A 16,725-nucleotide genomic window follows, 5' to 3' on the forward strand; every position below is an offset into this window, starting at 1 on the left:
TCCTGTTTCGTGGCGAATCTACTGGTGCATAAGTCTGTGCAACTCAATGCAGGCTGCAATGATGGCGTGTAGCGAACTCAACCCCACTTCTTGCTCACCCTCTTGGCGTGAGGCTTTCCTTGGTAGGCTGCAGATCACTGTGCGTATTTGTATATTTCTCCATGTGGAGCTGTCTCAGAGGCCTCGCGAGCTCCTGGCATATGCCTGTACGTTCTCGCATGCCTGGTGCATGGCGGACCACGAAGTTGTAGACGTGCTTTCGCAGCCTCCTTCTGGGGCGCCGCTCAGCTGGAGCACCAGAGAGTACTCTGAACAGCCGGGTCAAATGCTGGTTCACTGTCAGACAGGTCTGCGTATATTGTTCACGGGGCGTTGGACCATGTCGCGGATAGCTCGAGCGGAAGTTTTGCGCAAGTGAAGTTTCCGGGACGAGTAAAGAACGACGAATAGGACAACGTTGTTGGCGTCAATGTATTATTTCGTTTATTAAACCGAAAACAGTGGAACTGGGACGCAGAGAAGACACACGATGCAGCAGACGCGGACAAACACGAGGTGAGTTCATGGTAAGGTGGTCAGGTACACTCACATGTATGTACAAGCACAAAACAAAACGTTGACTGTGTCACAACATTTGGTGATCGGGCTCTCTTCTTGGTGCGAGGAGCGGGAACTAGTGGAGCTTGACTTGCAGTTTCCTTCGGGGCGCAACCTCCCAGCTGTGATGGTCCTCTTTCTCACCACCAGCCACCGTGGTGGTGAACGGGGGCGTGCAGACCAGCGTGCCAGCCGTGGTGGTCGTAGTGTGCGTGCTCGTAGTGGGAGTGGTGGCTGGAAGAAGGCGTAGAACAAGAAGTACTCAACTTTATGTACGCGATCACTACAACCGGTGAAATCATATTGGGGGGAAGCGGGGAGGGGAGACAAGGCGGGAGGAAACGATGCTTTGTATACTTCTCACTGTGGCATGTTGTTGCCAAGGCAACACGGCACACCCGCATCCAATGTCTGTGTTCTACTTAAGGATGAGTACTGTCAGTTTGGATCGCACATTCTAGTTGATACCGACTAAAAGATACCTGTTTTAGACCATAACTCCGGACGAAGTGAGTGCTGTCTTTTTTGTACGCTGTTGGTGATCAAAGTTTCGTAAGAAGCCTGCGTATTTGGCTTGGAATGCGATGTCATGGCTGTATAAGTATTGGCTGCCTTGTAGCGAACGAGGGCGGGATGGCCAAAGTCCTTAGCCTCGTGTGGCGTGCAGCGACGTACAGATTTACTCCGATAACAACACTTCCTCAGGATAGACCTCTTATGACTGGATTGTCGCATTAGCATTGGTACTTTTGCTCATATCTACACTTATCTCCTTCAGGATGAACTCAATAGACCGCAGTTTTTCCTCTTTGCGAACCTTTTGTTTGGTGGAAGCAACCGGTCGACGCGTGTTGCATATGATAAGGAGGATGGACGAGTATTTGGAGTGGCTGCGTTGTTACGCAGTCCAAGTAGCGAACGAACGAATGGCAAGAAATATGCTACTTCGAGATACTGTCCAATCAGGTAATAATCCTGTTAGTTACGCTTGTAGCTTCGCCTTTAAGCGTAAACGCGCGACATCTTGCGATTAGGCTTGGCTCTATTCGGACTAACGCTTGACGATATCCGGACACCCAGCGTTTGTTATTGGTGCACGTTTGGCACTCAGGGTATCCTGCTCTGACTTCCTACCTTCTTGTCAGTATGCGAAGCTTTCTAGGGAGCGGGCACTCGAGATAACAGTTTGGCCTTCGTCTTCTCTCTAGCACTATCTCTGTCTTCCGTTACCGTCTCCGAGCTACGGCGCTGAGACGTTTTCCCAGCAAACAAATTGCTGTTTGATGCCCTCGGGGGAAGTCTTTTCAGTGTGCCCTCTTGCACTGCGAGAGGCTTCGTGGACACTCCGGTTGTTGGGCTTCGCTCTATGTTCGCTATCTGTGCACGCACGGCTGGAAAAAAAAAGGGGCCCTACGAGAGGCGCGCAGGTCGCGCATACGGGACGTCCGGAGGGGCTGTCCGCAAAGCTTTCACGAAGCCCTGTCGTTATCGCTGTCGTTTTCTGTCGCGCAGCGTTGCCTTGATGGCTCGCCATAGCTGATAGCTATTTGAGGCGTGTAATCTATAAAGGTGGTGTGGAAGTCCTGCACTGGCAATGCTGACCCGTATCAATTCCGCTTCTGTAATCAGCCGCAAGGACGGCCAGTTTGTTCAGACCAGAGCAATTTTCGATACATTGCGGCCTAAGATGGTTGACAAACGGTGGTAGCAGAGTCGTTTTTCTGCTCCGAATTTAAATCAGTTCCCTGAGGCTGATATTTTTTAGCACTGAATCAGGCTAATGAACGGTGCGAAAGTAATGATGGCACTTTGATTGGCGATCCACTGCTGTGTCAACGTAGGTAGACGTTCATAGTGTCATTATGTATTAGGCTGTTCCTCTCGCGGCATAAGGTACAGATGGTAAATCTTCTTGGGCTTGCGCGCAAGTGAACACTTTTTTTTTTCTGCGCACGCCGTGTTTCCGTAATCACCATGACTTCTATTTGCTTGCATCCGCTATGTCCCAGGCGCAACGCCTTAACAAACCGCACAGTATCACTGTCCGCCGGCGAATTGACAGCTCCAAAAACCGTTGTTGAGATGAAGCGCTTACCCGATCGGGATTGGGATGGGGATGATCCTTGGGGCCAGGGCGGCGCCGATGAGGCCGTACTTGGCCAGCTTCTTGAGCTTGCTGGCCTGCGCCTCTTGCGTCACAAGGGCGACGACCAACGCCAGGCAGAGAAAGGTGAATGCTACTCGGCGGCTGCACATCTTGACTGTAGGTGGCTGCGGCGGCTACGGTTGCTGCGTGTACAAGGGGATGCAGGAATGAATACCTACTTACAACTTTATTATTAGGTCCCGCGTTTATCGCGTTCCTAGGTGAGATGCTAGTTGAAAACAGCGACTTTATCTCCTTTTAGCAGTGATTGGCCTTGAGGTGTCCTCGTGATAAAAGGAATAAATCAAAACGGATCGAATTATCAGTGACTTGTCGGAACTAGCATTCATTAGCGCGGCGTTATTCGAAAAAGGAAACAGGTAAAATTTGTAATTGTACAAGAGGTAGGCAGGAATCTTCCGGCTAACTTGCTGCACTTTACCGACTGCGAGCTAACACCGACAAGCCCAGACAAATCGCAGCGGCTGGCATCGCTCTATGTCGCTTTTAGATGTTTGTAAAATAATGACCCTCCTGCTCGAGCATCAACTAATATCTGTCTTAAACAAGAAACAGCTAGTAACGTTATCGTCCACACCAGGACCCCTATACTCCGACTCTGGAAGACGCAGTTTCGCCCTGTATCCGGGCTATCCACCAGGGGCTCGTCTACGTCGCGTCGCCTGTCACCGGCGGGCCGATGCAGTCATCGGTGCTCGTAAGATCCGTGGCGCACCTCACGTCCGACTCACCGGTGTGCTGCTGGTTGCTTTCTTGGGCGCTGGGAGGCTGTGTGCCATGCTGGCGGCCCGCGCGCCCTTTTATAGCGGCACGCGACGGCGGGAGAGCGTGCGAGCTGGAAGGGTGGTCGTCGGGGGTGGCACCGGATCCAACGTTGCGGAACCGATGCGCGCGTATACCGGGCGGGCCGCGCTTTTTTCGATCACTCATGTTAATCAGTTTCCAACCTACATTTCTCTTTCGGCAGCAGCAGCTCAGGCGTCGTCCGTCGCCGCTTCGGCTCCCATGAAAGCGACGCTCGAAGACAGGAAGAAGATTTTTCCGAGCGACCCTTAAAGAGGAAAGCGCGTCCCAACCGTGACGGCACCACCGCTCTTGCGAAGTACGGAGGGGCTCCGGGGCAGTTCCTCGTGGGGGCGGCACTCCCCCCCACTTCGAGAGCGCACGCCGCAGTGGCTGCTTAGAAGGACTTTAGCATGCGACTCGGTCGCTGCTCTCCTAAGGACACGTGCAGAACCTGTGCGCGTCACTTCAGCATTGCCCCACAACTATAACGTCTGGATACTGAGTTCAGTTCGCACTATGAAATGAGTGGCCAGTTCACCGTTTCGCCGACTGTGTGTCGGATACAACTCAAGAACAAAGCGGCTTTTCTCCGACAAAGGACCCCCTTAATTCCAACCAGTGGCGTCGGCGATTCTCGTGGACCTGCTAGCGTGACAGTGCAGAGAGCGGCGCGACAGTGCAGAGAGGGGACTATACCCCGACCATGGAGCGCGGGGACTATTCCCTTTCATGGGCCACTCCCTGCATTGTCACGCTAGCAGGCTCATGAGAATCGGCCGACGCCATTGGCTGGAAGCGGGTCCTTTGACGGGGAAAAGCCGCTTTGTTCTCGAGTTGTATCCGACTATAGGTGTCTATACTGGCAGCTTGTGCACACACTACTGTGCTCAATGTTACGTTCAACACTAATTCACTATGTGGTAGGGCCCGAGCACACGGCACGGCTGAAGAGCTACGAATATATAGTTTCCGGCTGGAAAAGTAGGATGTCCTTGCTGTGTCTTCCGCATATCGTGTCTGTTGTGTCACGAAGCGGTGCGCTGCAGCAGAGGGAATACACAAAGGGCAAGTGTTTCTACCAGGGCTTGTCCTATATTCTCTGCGTTCGCGTATTTCGCGCTGGTGGTTCAACATTTAGGGCTTCAAAATGCTTCGTCCGGTCATAAGGACAGCTCAGGTTTATTGACCTGCGGCACCCGAGTCCAAGCCCGCTTGGGAGGGACTGAGAAAGAGCATTGCTGTCGAAGCCAAATTCGGCGCCTCTCCCGAAAAGATAATTATTGTAGGCTTCCTGCAGACCACGCTGATATATTGCGCTGGGGTGTCCCTCCGGCAGAGTAGGAGACCCTTTGAAACTTTTGTGAGTTTTGCCTGCTGGTTTAGGAGCACGTTCATAGCTTGTCAGTGCTGTCCGGTTGGGACTAAGGGACTTTCGATGTGGATTAACGCATATACCAGTAGACTTTAGCTGTTCTCAGCAACGAGAAAAAAAAACAATGACCATGTTCGCAGTTCTTTCCGCCTAAATGATTTTGTTCTGGCGACACTTTAGGCATTCTTAGGGACTTAGGGACCTGCGCGCATTACTTGGCTTCCTTCGGTGCAGTTTCCGATGTGTCCCCATGCAGGACAATGTGTTTTAACGCGGCGTTAGTTTATTACAGTGCGTCGCTCATACCACGTGTCACACAAAGAGAGCTGCGCGAAATATCTTGCTGACAAACGGTTCCGAAATCAACACTGAAGGGTGCGATAGGCTTCGCAGTATAAGCACAAAGTTACGCAACGTGTGTAGTAGCAACCATGCGTGTGACAGAAGAAGGAATGAAAAATAATAAGGGACATAGTTGCAGAAGTACAAAACAGTAAAAAACACTTAGCTTTTTTACCCGTGAGTATATCCTATAAGGCCCTCAGAGTACGCCAGCAGCGGATTTAGTTCGCGTGTGTGATGGATTGAAATGTTGAACTCTCTTATGATAAGCCATTTGTGAGCTATGATAACGATCTTAACGATCACGATGATGATATTTATACCATGCCCTTCGTACCGAACTGTCAACGCGTAAATTCCCGGATATAATAATTCGTTTATTTCGGTTTATGCAGTACAAAAACCGAGGACGTACAGGCTAAAGGTGTTAAACCACCTGACGAGGGCCTGTCGTCCTGGACGAAGTCATTCAACCGCAAGGAGCAATATTTCTACAATTCTGCGCTGCAGTCAATAAAAAAAAAATATTAAACATAGAAGACAACTCAAAACCGATACACACTAGGCAAGTAACGGAGCAAGAGAGAAGACAATGAATGCAAGAAAGCATAGAATGCACAGCATAGAAAGCATGAATGCAAGTAATTTTCAAGCACTAAGACTGGAACACCGCGGTAAGGGTTTAATAAATTCCGTGTCTGGTGGATGAGCTTTTGAAAACCGTAATCTTCACGGGTCTTGTAAACTTCATAATTGTGTCGTTGGAAGTTATAAGCTGAGCTTGAACTGAGGTATTGTTTCCCAAATACATTTATTTAGTGTAACTAGATTTTTAATATGCAAATCTGGTTTCTTCCTGTAACTTTCCTCAATTGTCAGCAAGTACAATACCTGGAAAAAAGGTCGGACATAGATTTACTAAATCGGAGGTTGGCTATAGCATGAACAGCTTTCCTCTGCAAAGTGTACGAGTAGCCGATTATTTCACAAAAGAGACCGACACCACCGTTCACATTCATTGCTATCCTGCGCGATGAGGACGCGTTTCATCCGTCTGCAGCTTACGCCTAATTGATAGCAAGAACAGTTCCAGTTCGGCCTGCATCTTACGGCATCCTTCCGCCAGACACCGGCAGACTTCCTTGAATGACGTAACTCGGCACTTCCCAAGTAAGCCACGCTTTGGACGCCGTGTATATTTGCGAAACTTAGCTCTGCGGCATTTTCACACGCGCACTGCTCGCAGACGCCATTTCACATAGCGTTGAGCGCGTATTGGCCACGCTTGGTGGCTTAACAAGGACCGAGGTGCCGTCGGAAACTCCGCAGCCGGAAAAGGAAAACACGAACCAGGGACGCAGAGGAAGGGGGGGGGGGGGGGGGGGGGGGACACCGCCGGCGCAAATTACGGGCCACTTACGGAAGAACTCGTCCCTCCGTCGACCTGCGCGCTTTTTCCCTCTTTCGCAGCCATGAACTGCTTTTCTGTCGAGCGAGGCGTGGCTATCTCCTCCGACTTGTCGTGTGCTGAGCGCGCGCTCCACAGCCGCGGCATTGTGTAGGTATAGCCGCTCGTTATGTGACCCGGGCGCCTCCTTTTTTTAGGAGCAGTTGCGCCACCGGCTGGCGTCGTGCGCAACTGTTGGCGTGTTTTCCTGCTGATAGGCTACTTAAGTAACGGCCGTCCATTCCCCGTTACCCGCTTCTCGGGTTGAGCGCTCGTGAATCAGCGACACCGCGTATAGCACGCGATCCAGGCTTAGAACGGTTTCACCGACGCGTAAACACTGGCTTTACGATGCTGTGGCGGAAATTTGGCATGGAACGTTCGAAGCGTTTAAAAGTCAGGAACGGAGTGGGAGGAAGGGAAGGGGGGGAGCAGAGGGGGAACTGTCTCGAGACAGCATTGTCGTGTCATACAGTAATGATAATATGAGGTGTCAGTATCGGTGCACTTGTATTTTAACACTTTTATTAACACAGGTACTGAAGCCACGCCCCTGCCTCCTATGATCCCCCCTTCGCCACACCCCCTTCCCCATTCGTTATTTTTTTTTTTTAGTTTTGAGCTGCATTTCCGGCCTAGCTGCCGATGTTATCTTTCTTTACTCTTAAAGCCTATTTAGGAAGCGAGCTATACTGTGATTACACTATAAGCGACGGCGAAGCCATGAATAGCATCGTCGATTTTGGTACGTGAGAGCCAGGAATTTATGAAACTCTTTTTGGAGGTACGTTGGAGTAACAGTTTCAAAGTTAAAAGTTTTAAAGTTTATTCTAAAATGTATACAAAGCTTACGCGTTCACAGTAGGTTGCTGAAAGAGGTCTCAAAGTTGAGCACTGTAGTTGGACCTCTCGGAAACTCCCCCCCCCCCCCTTTTCATTTTTTAATATCTCGCATCTTCCTGGAAGTCGCTTTTTTGTTGCTGGTTACAGTGTCTACATAAGAAGGGCGTACTTCGTATGCCGCACAGCGTTCGAATTGCTGCTTACGCGACATTTCTTCTCCATCCAAATGTCGTTATGTCGTCACAAACTGCGGCATACATGGAAATGCACTCACGCTGTCGAACTCCTCATGCACGCTCGGTCACATGCAATAAAACACGTGATATTAACCGCCGCGGAAGCCCGCTGCTTGCGAGACCGGTTTCACGGCTAGTCAAAATAAGCGATATGAGTAATGTGTATACGATCAGAAGGGCATGTAGGTTCGGTGTAGGTTTGTGTGCAGTACGAACTTTGCCGCATGCGACAGGATGCTGTAACATTGAGGCCTAGCGGGGCTGGTTTGCACAGTGCCAGCATCATCACGAAACCTCAGACGGCGTGGCTTATGGGGAAGGTTTAGCCGCAAAGGCCAAGGAGCTTGCTGTTTTAAGCATACATTTTAGTAGGTGCGTATTATTGCTCTACATGTTGCTGTGTAATCTCATCTGCGTGCAGCTTTTCGTTGAATACAAAGTGAAATTTCTGTTTATAGCCTGCCGTATACACTTATCTCACAGAGATAATCGCTGGCACAGAAAGGCTAGGGCGACGTTTTACTTACATTTCCAATGCCACTGATATAGAAATGTCACTGAGCGGTGACCTACACTGCGTTTCATACAGAATGTGCAACGCTTTGCAAGCAACGGAAGTAATGTGCTCGTAAAAATGTTATCACTTTCTCTGCGCTTATCGCTCCGGCTTCGCCTGGTTTTGTGAGAGGGAGGACGAAAACCTGACAGGGCATAAAACGAAACGCGAAATACTCCTCAGAGCGCAGTGCTCAGAGGTTTGCGAAATCAATCTATGTGCTTCGTTGGGACTTGGGCACATCAAACGCGTTCAAGTATGGTGCGGATTTGCTTGGCAGTGTTTTGAGTTCCGTTACCAGAAATTCGGGACGAGTGCTTCTAGTCCCCTTGGGTACCACCGCGTGGTGCATCGCTTTGAACGTTCCAATATAGTCAGTTGACGTCATCCGTGACGTAAGAAAGAAAGAGAATGACTGAGTGGCTGCAGAACAGAACGTGATTGGCCGTAGGGATTTGAGGCAATGCGTCTCAAATTCCTGGTAATGTTTGTAGAAGATTTTGCTGGCGCTGTTGAGTGAGGACGTATTGTCCAAGACTATAAATGATAGTAGCCCTAACGAAATGCCTGCATGAGGCGGTGAAGGCGGGGCACACACTGGCGGTACATGTAAATAAGTTCAGAAATACGAATGTGACGCGTGCATCAGCGTTGAACGAGATCAAGTAACTTTTGCTTACTGCAGTGAGACGGCCCGGTAACAGCTTGGTAAGCGCATAATTTCCAGCAGGCAGAATGGAAACGTTCAAGTTAGATTTTCTGCACCACGTTATGTTTTATTCGGCCGACACCAAATATATAACTTCTGCTATATGTAGTTTGTCTAAAAATCCTGACTGTTAAAGCGTATTCCATACTTTGACCAGGTGGCGGTCTGCACTATTGATGGACGCGAACGCAGTCTGCGCGGAAAGTATCGCCACGCTTTCGCAGGTATAGGTATATGGAACGAATTGTAGTGATACACTGGCCAATGACTGACTTGCGACCGAGTAGTCTTTGGGGACGTATGGCAGCGCTCTTGAGCGACGGCAGTGCAATCCGCTGTAGCAACAACAAAAACACTCAATGGCTGCTTGCACGGCGTGCCGGCGCGCTGCGAACTTTGGGCGTTGTCTTTGTCACGTCGGGTTGTCGCAATAAATCCTCATTGAAGCCGCGCCAGCAGTTGCATGCCCGTGGCAATAACTTGAAGCCGTCACCGAATTCCGGTCATTTCATTTTCCTGGCGAATGTATAGATTCGGATTCCGGTCGCGGCGGCCCCGTTTTGGTAGAGTCATTGTAAGTTAAAGAAAATCCCTAGGCGGTCGAAATTAATCCGGACCTTTCCATTATGGCGGAAGCCGCCGCGGTGGCTCAGTGGTTATGGCGCTCGGCTGCTGACCCGAAAGACGCGGGTTCGATCTCGGCCGTGGCGGTGGAATTTCGATGGAGGCGAAATTCTAGAGTCCCGTGTGCTGTGCGATGTCAGTGCATGTTAAAGAACCCCAGGTGGACGAAATTTGCGGAGCCCTTCAATACGGCGTCCCTCATAGCCCGAGTTGCTTTGGGACGTTATACCCCATAAACCAAACCAACCATTATGGCGTCCCTGATATACCACATGCCGCTCCAGTGCGTGAAACCGCACATGGTATGATACCGTATGGTATAGTGTGGTGCGGTGTTTATGATGCACGGTGTTGTGGTATGGTATGGTATGGTATGGCATATGATATGGTTTGGTGTAGTATGGTAGGTATGGTATGGTATGATATGGTTCGGTATGGCATGGTATAGTATAGTATAGTATAGTATAGTATAGTATAGTATAGCATAGTATAGTATAGTATAGTATAGTATAGTATAGTATAGGCTTGGCTTTATTAGGCTTAACGTCCCAATAGAGCTCATAGCGACTCAGACTTTGACAGACGTCGTAGTGGAGGGCTGTTGATAATTTCGACCACCTGGGGTTCTTAAACGTGCACTGACATCGCATAGTACACAGGCCTCTAGCTTGGTATTGTGTTATGGCGTGGCATGAAATACTGTGGTGCACAGTATGGTGTATGGCATGGTACTGTGTGGTGTGGTGTAATGTGGAATATGGTACCATCGGCGCTTAGAAAAAGAGAGACTAACTTGGGGTACGACATTATCTGTTTTCCCTTATTTTCATTTATGCTTCTCTTTACCTTCCTTCGCTGTATTCGTTGTCCCCCTCCCTTTTTTTCTCTTTCCATCTTTCTTTCCATCGTTGTTAACTTAAACAGTGAAATCGCATCTGCTCAGAAATATTTTGTTCCCATTCTTGGCCGACCGCTAAGTCATGGATGCGCGGTTTTACTGAGCACGTACGAAACACAAAGAAAGAAAAGCTAGAAAAAAAAAGAATAAATGGCCGCTTGGCGCTCGAGGCGCGCCGCTTCGCGCTTGTTGTGCGTGGCGTGGCTTAAAATAACAGCCTTGAAACAGCGTGGAGAGCAGAAGAAAAAGCAGAAGTGACCCTGTTTCTGGGCTTATGTGGGAAACGAACTCAGGCGCGTCAGCTGTGGCGCGTGCTAGCGGCTCGGGCTGCCCGCACAGAGCCAGCCGGCAGACAAATGCGTCTTTGCTCTGCGGTCGCACGCGTGCTTTAGTGTTCATCGTCGACACACGCGGAGTTCGTATGTGCAACTTCCTCCCGATTCCTTCAGTTCGAGGCCCGGGTTAACCGAGTCCGAGGCTGCTGTCCACTCTATAGCCACAATCCGTGAGCGGTGAAATGTGGTCACGCACGTTGTGTCTCTCTTGAGGAAGTTAAGGACATTACGAGGAAGCCTGCACCGACTGAACTTAGCCGGTTCAGTCACGGGGCTAACAAAAATGAAAGGTAAAAGTCGAGCACTGTAGTTTGAATGTTCCATCATGCCGACAACATTAGTGGCAAGTTTGCAGCATCTGTTTCTTTTTCCGTTTCCTTCAAGCTTTAATAAACTTGTCTCGCGACGTTGCTGTGCTCAGTTCACGAGATGTGTCCAGCTCGTTGTTAAGAGGGTCGTTGTGTTTTTTTTTTTTACAAGTATTCGCGGTGCAGGTTTGTTATACACATTCGGGTGAAGTTTGACGCCATAGCTTAGCAACACGGGCTTGACCAGTGGGCTTATGCATGCACCTATGGGCGACTGATGGCGCTTTAACACGCACGGTCTTCGTCGCTGCTAACGAGCCTGTGGGTGTCTCAGTTGTCGTAAACGCATTCTCGGAATTCGTTCGCTCCCTCCTTTATCCCTTCCCTTACGGCGCGGTTCAGGTGTCCAACGATATATGAGACAGATACTGCGCCATTTCCTTTCCTCCAAAACCAACTATTATTATTATTATTATTATTATTATTATTATTATTATTATTATTATTATTATTATTATTATTATTATTATTATTATTATTATTATTCGAAAGAAGTATACGCAGTGAAGTTCGAGAAGAGGGAGGGCGTAAGCCCTAAAAGGAGAGGGAAACAGAACATCCACTTTTTACTTTTTTTTTCTGTTGTGGGCGTAGAAATTAATGTCCCTTTCGACCTAGAGCGCTTTTTGGCACACGGGAACAACTCAGCATGTCTGAGACTGTCACAGGGGTGATGCACCGGTAACAGCTGAAGGACATTGTCGGAGGCTTGAATGGGAGGATGTGTGTCTCTGCTCCTTTTTATGGACATTTTGCTTAGTATATTTGTAACGACTTCACGGGCTTCAACGCTGCTTTCTTGGATAAATAAATATTTAGGCTGCTCCCCCTCGTAATGAGGTTGTCATAGTCGTCACCTTGCGTACGTCTAAAAATGCTTACGTGACCCCCTTTTCCAGCCGATCCTCACACCGATCCTCATAGCCTACCCTGACCTACCTCTAATTTTTGTACAGATTATTTGCCGTCGGCTGTCTTCGAAGTCCGGAGCTTCTATAGGATATATACTCAACGCATTCTCCATTTGAGAGCGGAGAACGTTACGTTGAAGTGCAACATGCTTTCCCTTCCTCCAACAGCAAGTGCCGCCAAGATCTTCAAGCTTTTGCATATTTTGCATTTGATCCTCGAGCACTCAGTCACACCCAAAATCGAAAAGTTTACCTCTTCGATTTGGAGGAATATTTCTACCCGCTTGCAGTGTCCTAGTGGTCGTTTAGTGGTAGGGACGCGACGGAGTGCTGGTGATCGAAATAAATCCAAAACCTTCTATACTACCTCGTTCTCATAGCCCACTGCGTTGATGTGACACATAACCATCCATAAGCTCCGGCTGTTTTGACTATTGTTGAGCTATTCTATGAGTTCTTAATATCGGTGTTCGACATTTTATTTCTCTAACAAGTTTTGCCGGAACTTCTTTCTATCCTAGCAGTATTCTCATTACATGATTCCGCATATTTCATTTTCTCTTCCCACTAACAACGGTGTGCAGAGAAATTAAGCGTTGAAATTCGTTCGTGTAGTATGTGTACGTGCGCACCGGCTCGCAAGGACGAGCCCTAAGCCGGTACTACGTTCCCATGTATTTACCCGTATTCTTTGTCCCTGCACTTCAACAACCGTGACCAAAAGGGTGCGGAGAAAGAGAGAGATAAGCCTTATCGTGAATGGCGGCGACGAGTTGGCTGGCTCAGTTTATCGTGCGTGGCTTCCTCCCATGCGTGCACCTGTGGCGCCGTACCAGATAACGATCGCAAGACCTCAAAGAATGGATGACCTCCTAGAACGAGCGATTTCTCTCGATACGCATTTCACTGGACGGGAGCAACTTCTCGGAGTGGCGCGTGTTTCACTCATGGGCGAAGTTCATGGCTCAAACAGCTGTTTCGTCCTTTCCTTGAACACAGGGCAGAGTATAAAGGAAGGCGTTCAAAACGAATTGCTATACGCACAGAAGGTGCATTTTATAATTGGAGAAATGCGGTTATCCCATGTGACGGGGCAAATGTATCTTGCTGTGACAAAATCTAGTTGTTGCGCATGGGCGGCGTGGCCAAGTGGCGCTCGAAATGAAGAAGTAGAGAAGGGCATGACAGCGTCTTTTCTACTAATGTAAGGGTTCACGTTGAGCAACATGCTCAATACTGTAGGTCTTTGAAATAAGAGTCCAATGAGATAGGCAGGCGCTAAATCAGCTGCCCTTTAGTTTAAGCTCGGCTCGATTCCGCCCCAAACATATTTCCACGCTTCTGCGCCTATTTAGTTCCGCGCGGGTACTGGCTGCAGAGTCATACATTTTGGGGGTAAGTTAAAATTTATGACGTATAAACTCTGCCAGCGGTGGCTCAGTTACTTCAGAGTTTTGTTATCCCGCCCTAAACTGCGACCTAAAGGAATGCAAACACGCTCGCGAACTGAGATTTTCGTGCGCGTTAGAACGCGTTCTTCGGGTAGGAATTTCATTTCACTACGGCTTACTTCTTAGCCTTTTCCTGGACTTTGGTTCGCAAGAATCTTTCATTTATTATCGTGCACTAACAATCTGAAAATTATTATTACGTCATATTATTTAAAAAAAATCTTATACAGTTGAAACCAGTGATAACAAAGTTGACGGGGTCCGTCGATTACTTCGTTTTAGCCCGTGCTGACCGAGCTTCCAAGAGGAATCGTTATTCCTTCGTTATATCGATTATTTCATTTAGAAACGTTTCGTTATGACGAAGTTCAACTGTATTTATAGCAAAATTATGATACCGTACCGTTACATTACGTGGTTAAACTATATGGTACCATAAAAACTTCAAAACTGCTGTAATCTTTAGACATTTAGGCCATCCAGTGGAGCCCTCAAGATGTCGCTAGTTCGGCGTATAGTAAAACGAATGCTCTTTAAGAATATGGAGCTGGCATGGAGACCCGGTTAACATAATAATACTCTGCATAATTCGTATGATGCAGACCATAAAAATGTGAACATTTTTATTTATGTTCGCAAAATGATATCAGTGATTCACGGTTTTTCACAAACAGCATTTGTGTGCATGCATTCTTTGTTGAGCAGTGTCAACTGGCATAGTAGATGCAAGAGATAAGCTGGAATATTAGTCATTACAAAGTATTCCTCATTGCATCTCTAACCATAACTGCGAGACAGTTCACCTAAAATTCCAAGCAGCGAACTGCTGCATTAGCAGGTGGTAGAATTTAGTTTTTTGCTTTGTGTTTAATGTGTGCGTCTGAGTATGCGTGCGCATTTTGTCTGTTAGACGTGCAGAATTTATCATAATTCGCTCATTGTAATTGAGTAGGAATTATGTTTTCGTATTAGATATACTTAATTTCCACTTTTTTTTTACACTTCTTCAATATAGAACCAATAGTGACGAAACTCTGGAACTTAATTTTATCCATCGTTTTCATGGCCTCGGCGTTACAGGCTTAAGAGAGTAGCTTAGCGTCGCGACGTGAAAAGTGACCGTAGCAGCAGTGTATATATAGCATGCAGGCTCTCTGGCATGTTTACGCTCCTCACTCGGCCCTCAGCCCATTTGTGTTTACCGCGTGTAAACAAGCGGCCAGGGAGCCTTGCACGGTGCCAAATCTGTTCGCTGTTAAAGGGGGGGGGGGGGGGGGGGGGGTCGCCCGAGGAAGCGGCTAGCCGCAGTCGCTGCCGATAACCCACTGCGCGCTCTGCATGGCGAAGCACCGTTGGGGAAGCACTCGCCTTTCCTGCAGTCCATTCCTGCTTCCGTTTGGCGCGCTTGCGTAACTTCCGGGCGGACCGCCGCCGTTCTGCTGGACCGCTCCTGGATAGCAGGGAGACCTTCGGCCGCGGCTTACGTGCATGTGGGAACAGAGTTATGTATAGCTTCCGAGTGCAGCTCTTCTCGAGTGCACGTGGAGAGAACGCGATAGGCTCGCACGAAGTGCAGAGAGCAGCCAACGCGGCAGCGTTGGCATAAGAACGGTTGGCTCATAGTTCCACGAATGGAGTTCTCTTCGAAGTATTCCGATTTATATTCAGCTATTCTGGTTTGTATGTAGTAGGGAAACCAACTGTTCCTATTGTTTTCTTGTTTTTTTTTTTTGTGCTGCGTTGTGCTGTGTCGCATGTGCTGCATGCCATGTCGAGGCTGTTCGTGGGTTAACCGGGTGTTTCAATGAGCAGTTTAAAAAAAAGTCCTACATATAGTTTTTTTTTTTTGAAATAGAAATGAATTCTTTTCAGGAACAAACTTGGCATCGGTGGAGGCCAGTTATTTGAACAGCAACAGTTTGTTCCTAAAAAAGATTCCTCTCTACTTTAGCCACCCTATTTTTAGCAACTATTGAAAGTGCTCGCCGAAACAACCGGTATAAGGGACGCCGTGCATGGTGGAGGGCTCCGACTAACCTCGACCGCATTGTGTTTCATAACTTGCACTGACAATGCACAGCACGCGGGAGGTTTCGCTTTTCGTCTCCATCGAAATACTGCCGCCGCAGCCGGGATTCGATCCCGCTACCTTGGGCACGGCAGTCGAACTCGAGAGCCACTGAGCCATTGCGGCGGGTCCGCTGCGCTTTGCATTGCTCATTACGGGTCAGAGTTGATTACTGCCTTTCTCATTTATTTTTGACAAATCTAGATGAATACATGTCATGTAAGTGCGACTCTTTCGCTGGCTGGGTGTACGGAACCGTCGGCAAGCTTCTCCTGCGCAGTTTTTTTTCCACGGACACTCCCAAACCCCCCAGCGGTTCGCTTTTCATCTCTGTATGTATTCTTGTTGAAAATAAGAACTCCTTATTCATTGGTCATTTAGTTTGGTCGATCCGTACCCGCCAACCGTGGGACCGCATTTCCTGACACCCTGCGATCCTTCGCCCAGACTGCGGGAAAGTCGTGTCAAAGGCGTCGATAGACGCAAAGAAGTGTGGTCGAGAGGTGCGGCTTATTCACAGGAGAGAATGTAGATTGCCGTGCGTGCGAGCGATCGGAGATTGCATGCGGCGCCCTGTCTCCAGACTGGCGTGGAAATTGAGTGGGCTCCGTGGGAAGATCGTGGCAGACCTTGTCGGCACTCCCGTCTCCGACCCTGCACGCCGGGGCGTGTCGGTAATCGCCGCCTTTGTGTCGCTGCTTCTGTCTCTCTCGACACCTGCTGTTGCCGGTCCTTGCACCGCGCGAGAGGACGCTTAATTCTTACTGCACTGCACGGCAGTAGGTCCTCCATCACTAAGTGAAGCGGTGGTCTCGGGTTTGGACCCTGGACCAGGACGAATTTTCCTCTAAGTACGAAGTTTCTGAGAAAGCTGTATAGCTTTCCCTTGCAGCCGCGCTTGGGTGGATGCCAATTTGTAATTACTCCCTTATTACAGCCGTAAGTAAATGTGGCCTCCAGAGAGATCTTAGACGCTTTGCGATAGAAAGCAGCCCTGAAACACTTAAAAAAAGAA

At 48.7% G+C, this 16,725-nt stretch overlaps 2 protein-coding genes across 4 annotated transcripts in view; one reads left to right on the forward strand and one right to left on the reverse strand.

The window, feature by feature from the left end:
• LOC144099003 (rho GTPase-activating protein 18-like) overlaps positions 1–16,725 on the forward strand; it is a 201,440-nt gene that overhangs the window by 38,087 nt on the left and 146,628 nt on the right. The gene's annotated exons all lie outside the window — the stretch shown is intronic.
• Positions 263–6,826, reverse strand: LOC144097079 (uncharacterized). 3 transcript variants are annotated; one of them, XM_077629868.1, is made up of 3 exons: positions 6,685–6,826; positions 2,693–2,886; positions 263–831 (listed from the first exon to the last, which is right to left on the reverse strand). In XM_077629868.1, the coding sequence occupies exons 2-3, from the start codon at positions 2,851–2,853 to the stop codon at positions 738–740; spliced, it is 255 nt and encodes an 84-aa protein (XP_077485994.1). In that variant the 5' UTR covers positions 2,854–2,886; positions 6,685–6,826; the 3' UTR covers positions 263–737. The 3 variants fall into 3 exon arrangements, with proteins under 3 accessions (XP_077485994.1, XP_077485995.1, XP_077485993.1); XM_077629869.1 differs by lacking the exon at positions 6,685–6,826 and adding an exon at positions 3,716–4,004; XM_077629867.1 differs by lacking the exon at positions 6,685–6,826 and adding an exon at positions 3,496–3,685.

This window comes from Amblyomma americanum, chromosome 7 (assembly GCF_052857255.1).
Source record: "Amblyomma americanum isolate KBUSLIRL-KWMA chromosome 7, ASM5285725v1, whole genome shotgun sequence".
Classification (NCBI taxonomy): domain Eukaryota; kingdom Metazoa; phylum Arthropoda; class Arachnida; order Ixodida; family Ixodidae; genus Amblyomma; species Amblyomma americanum.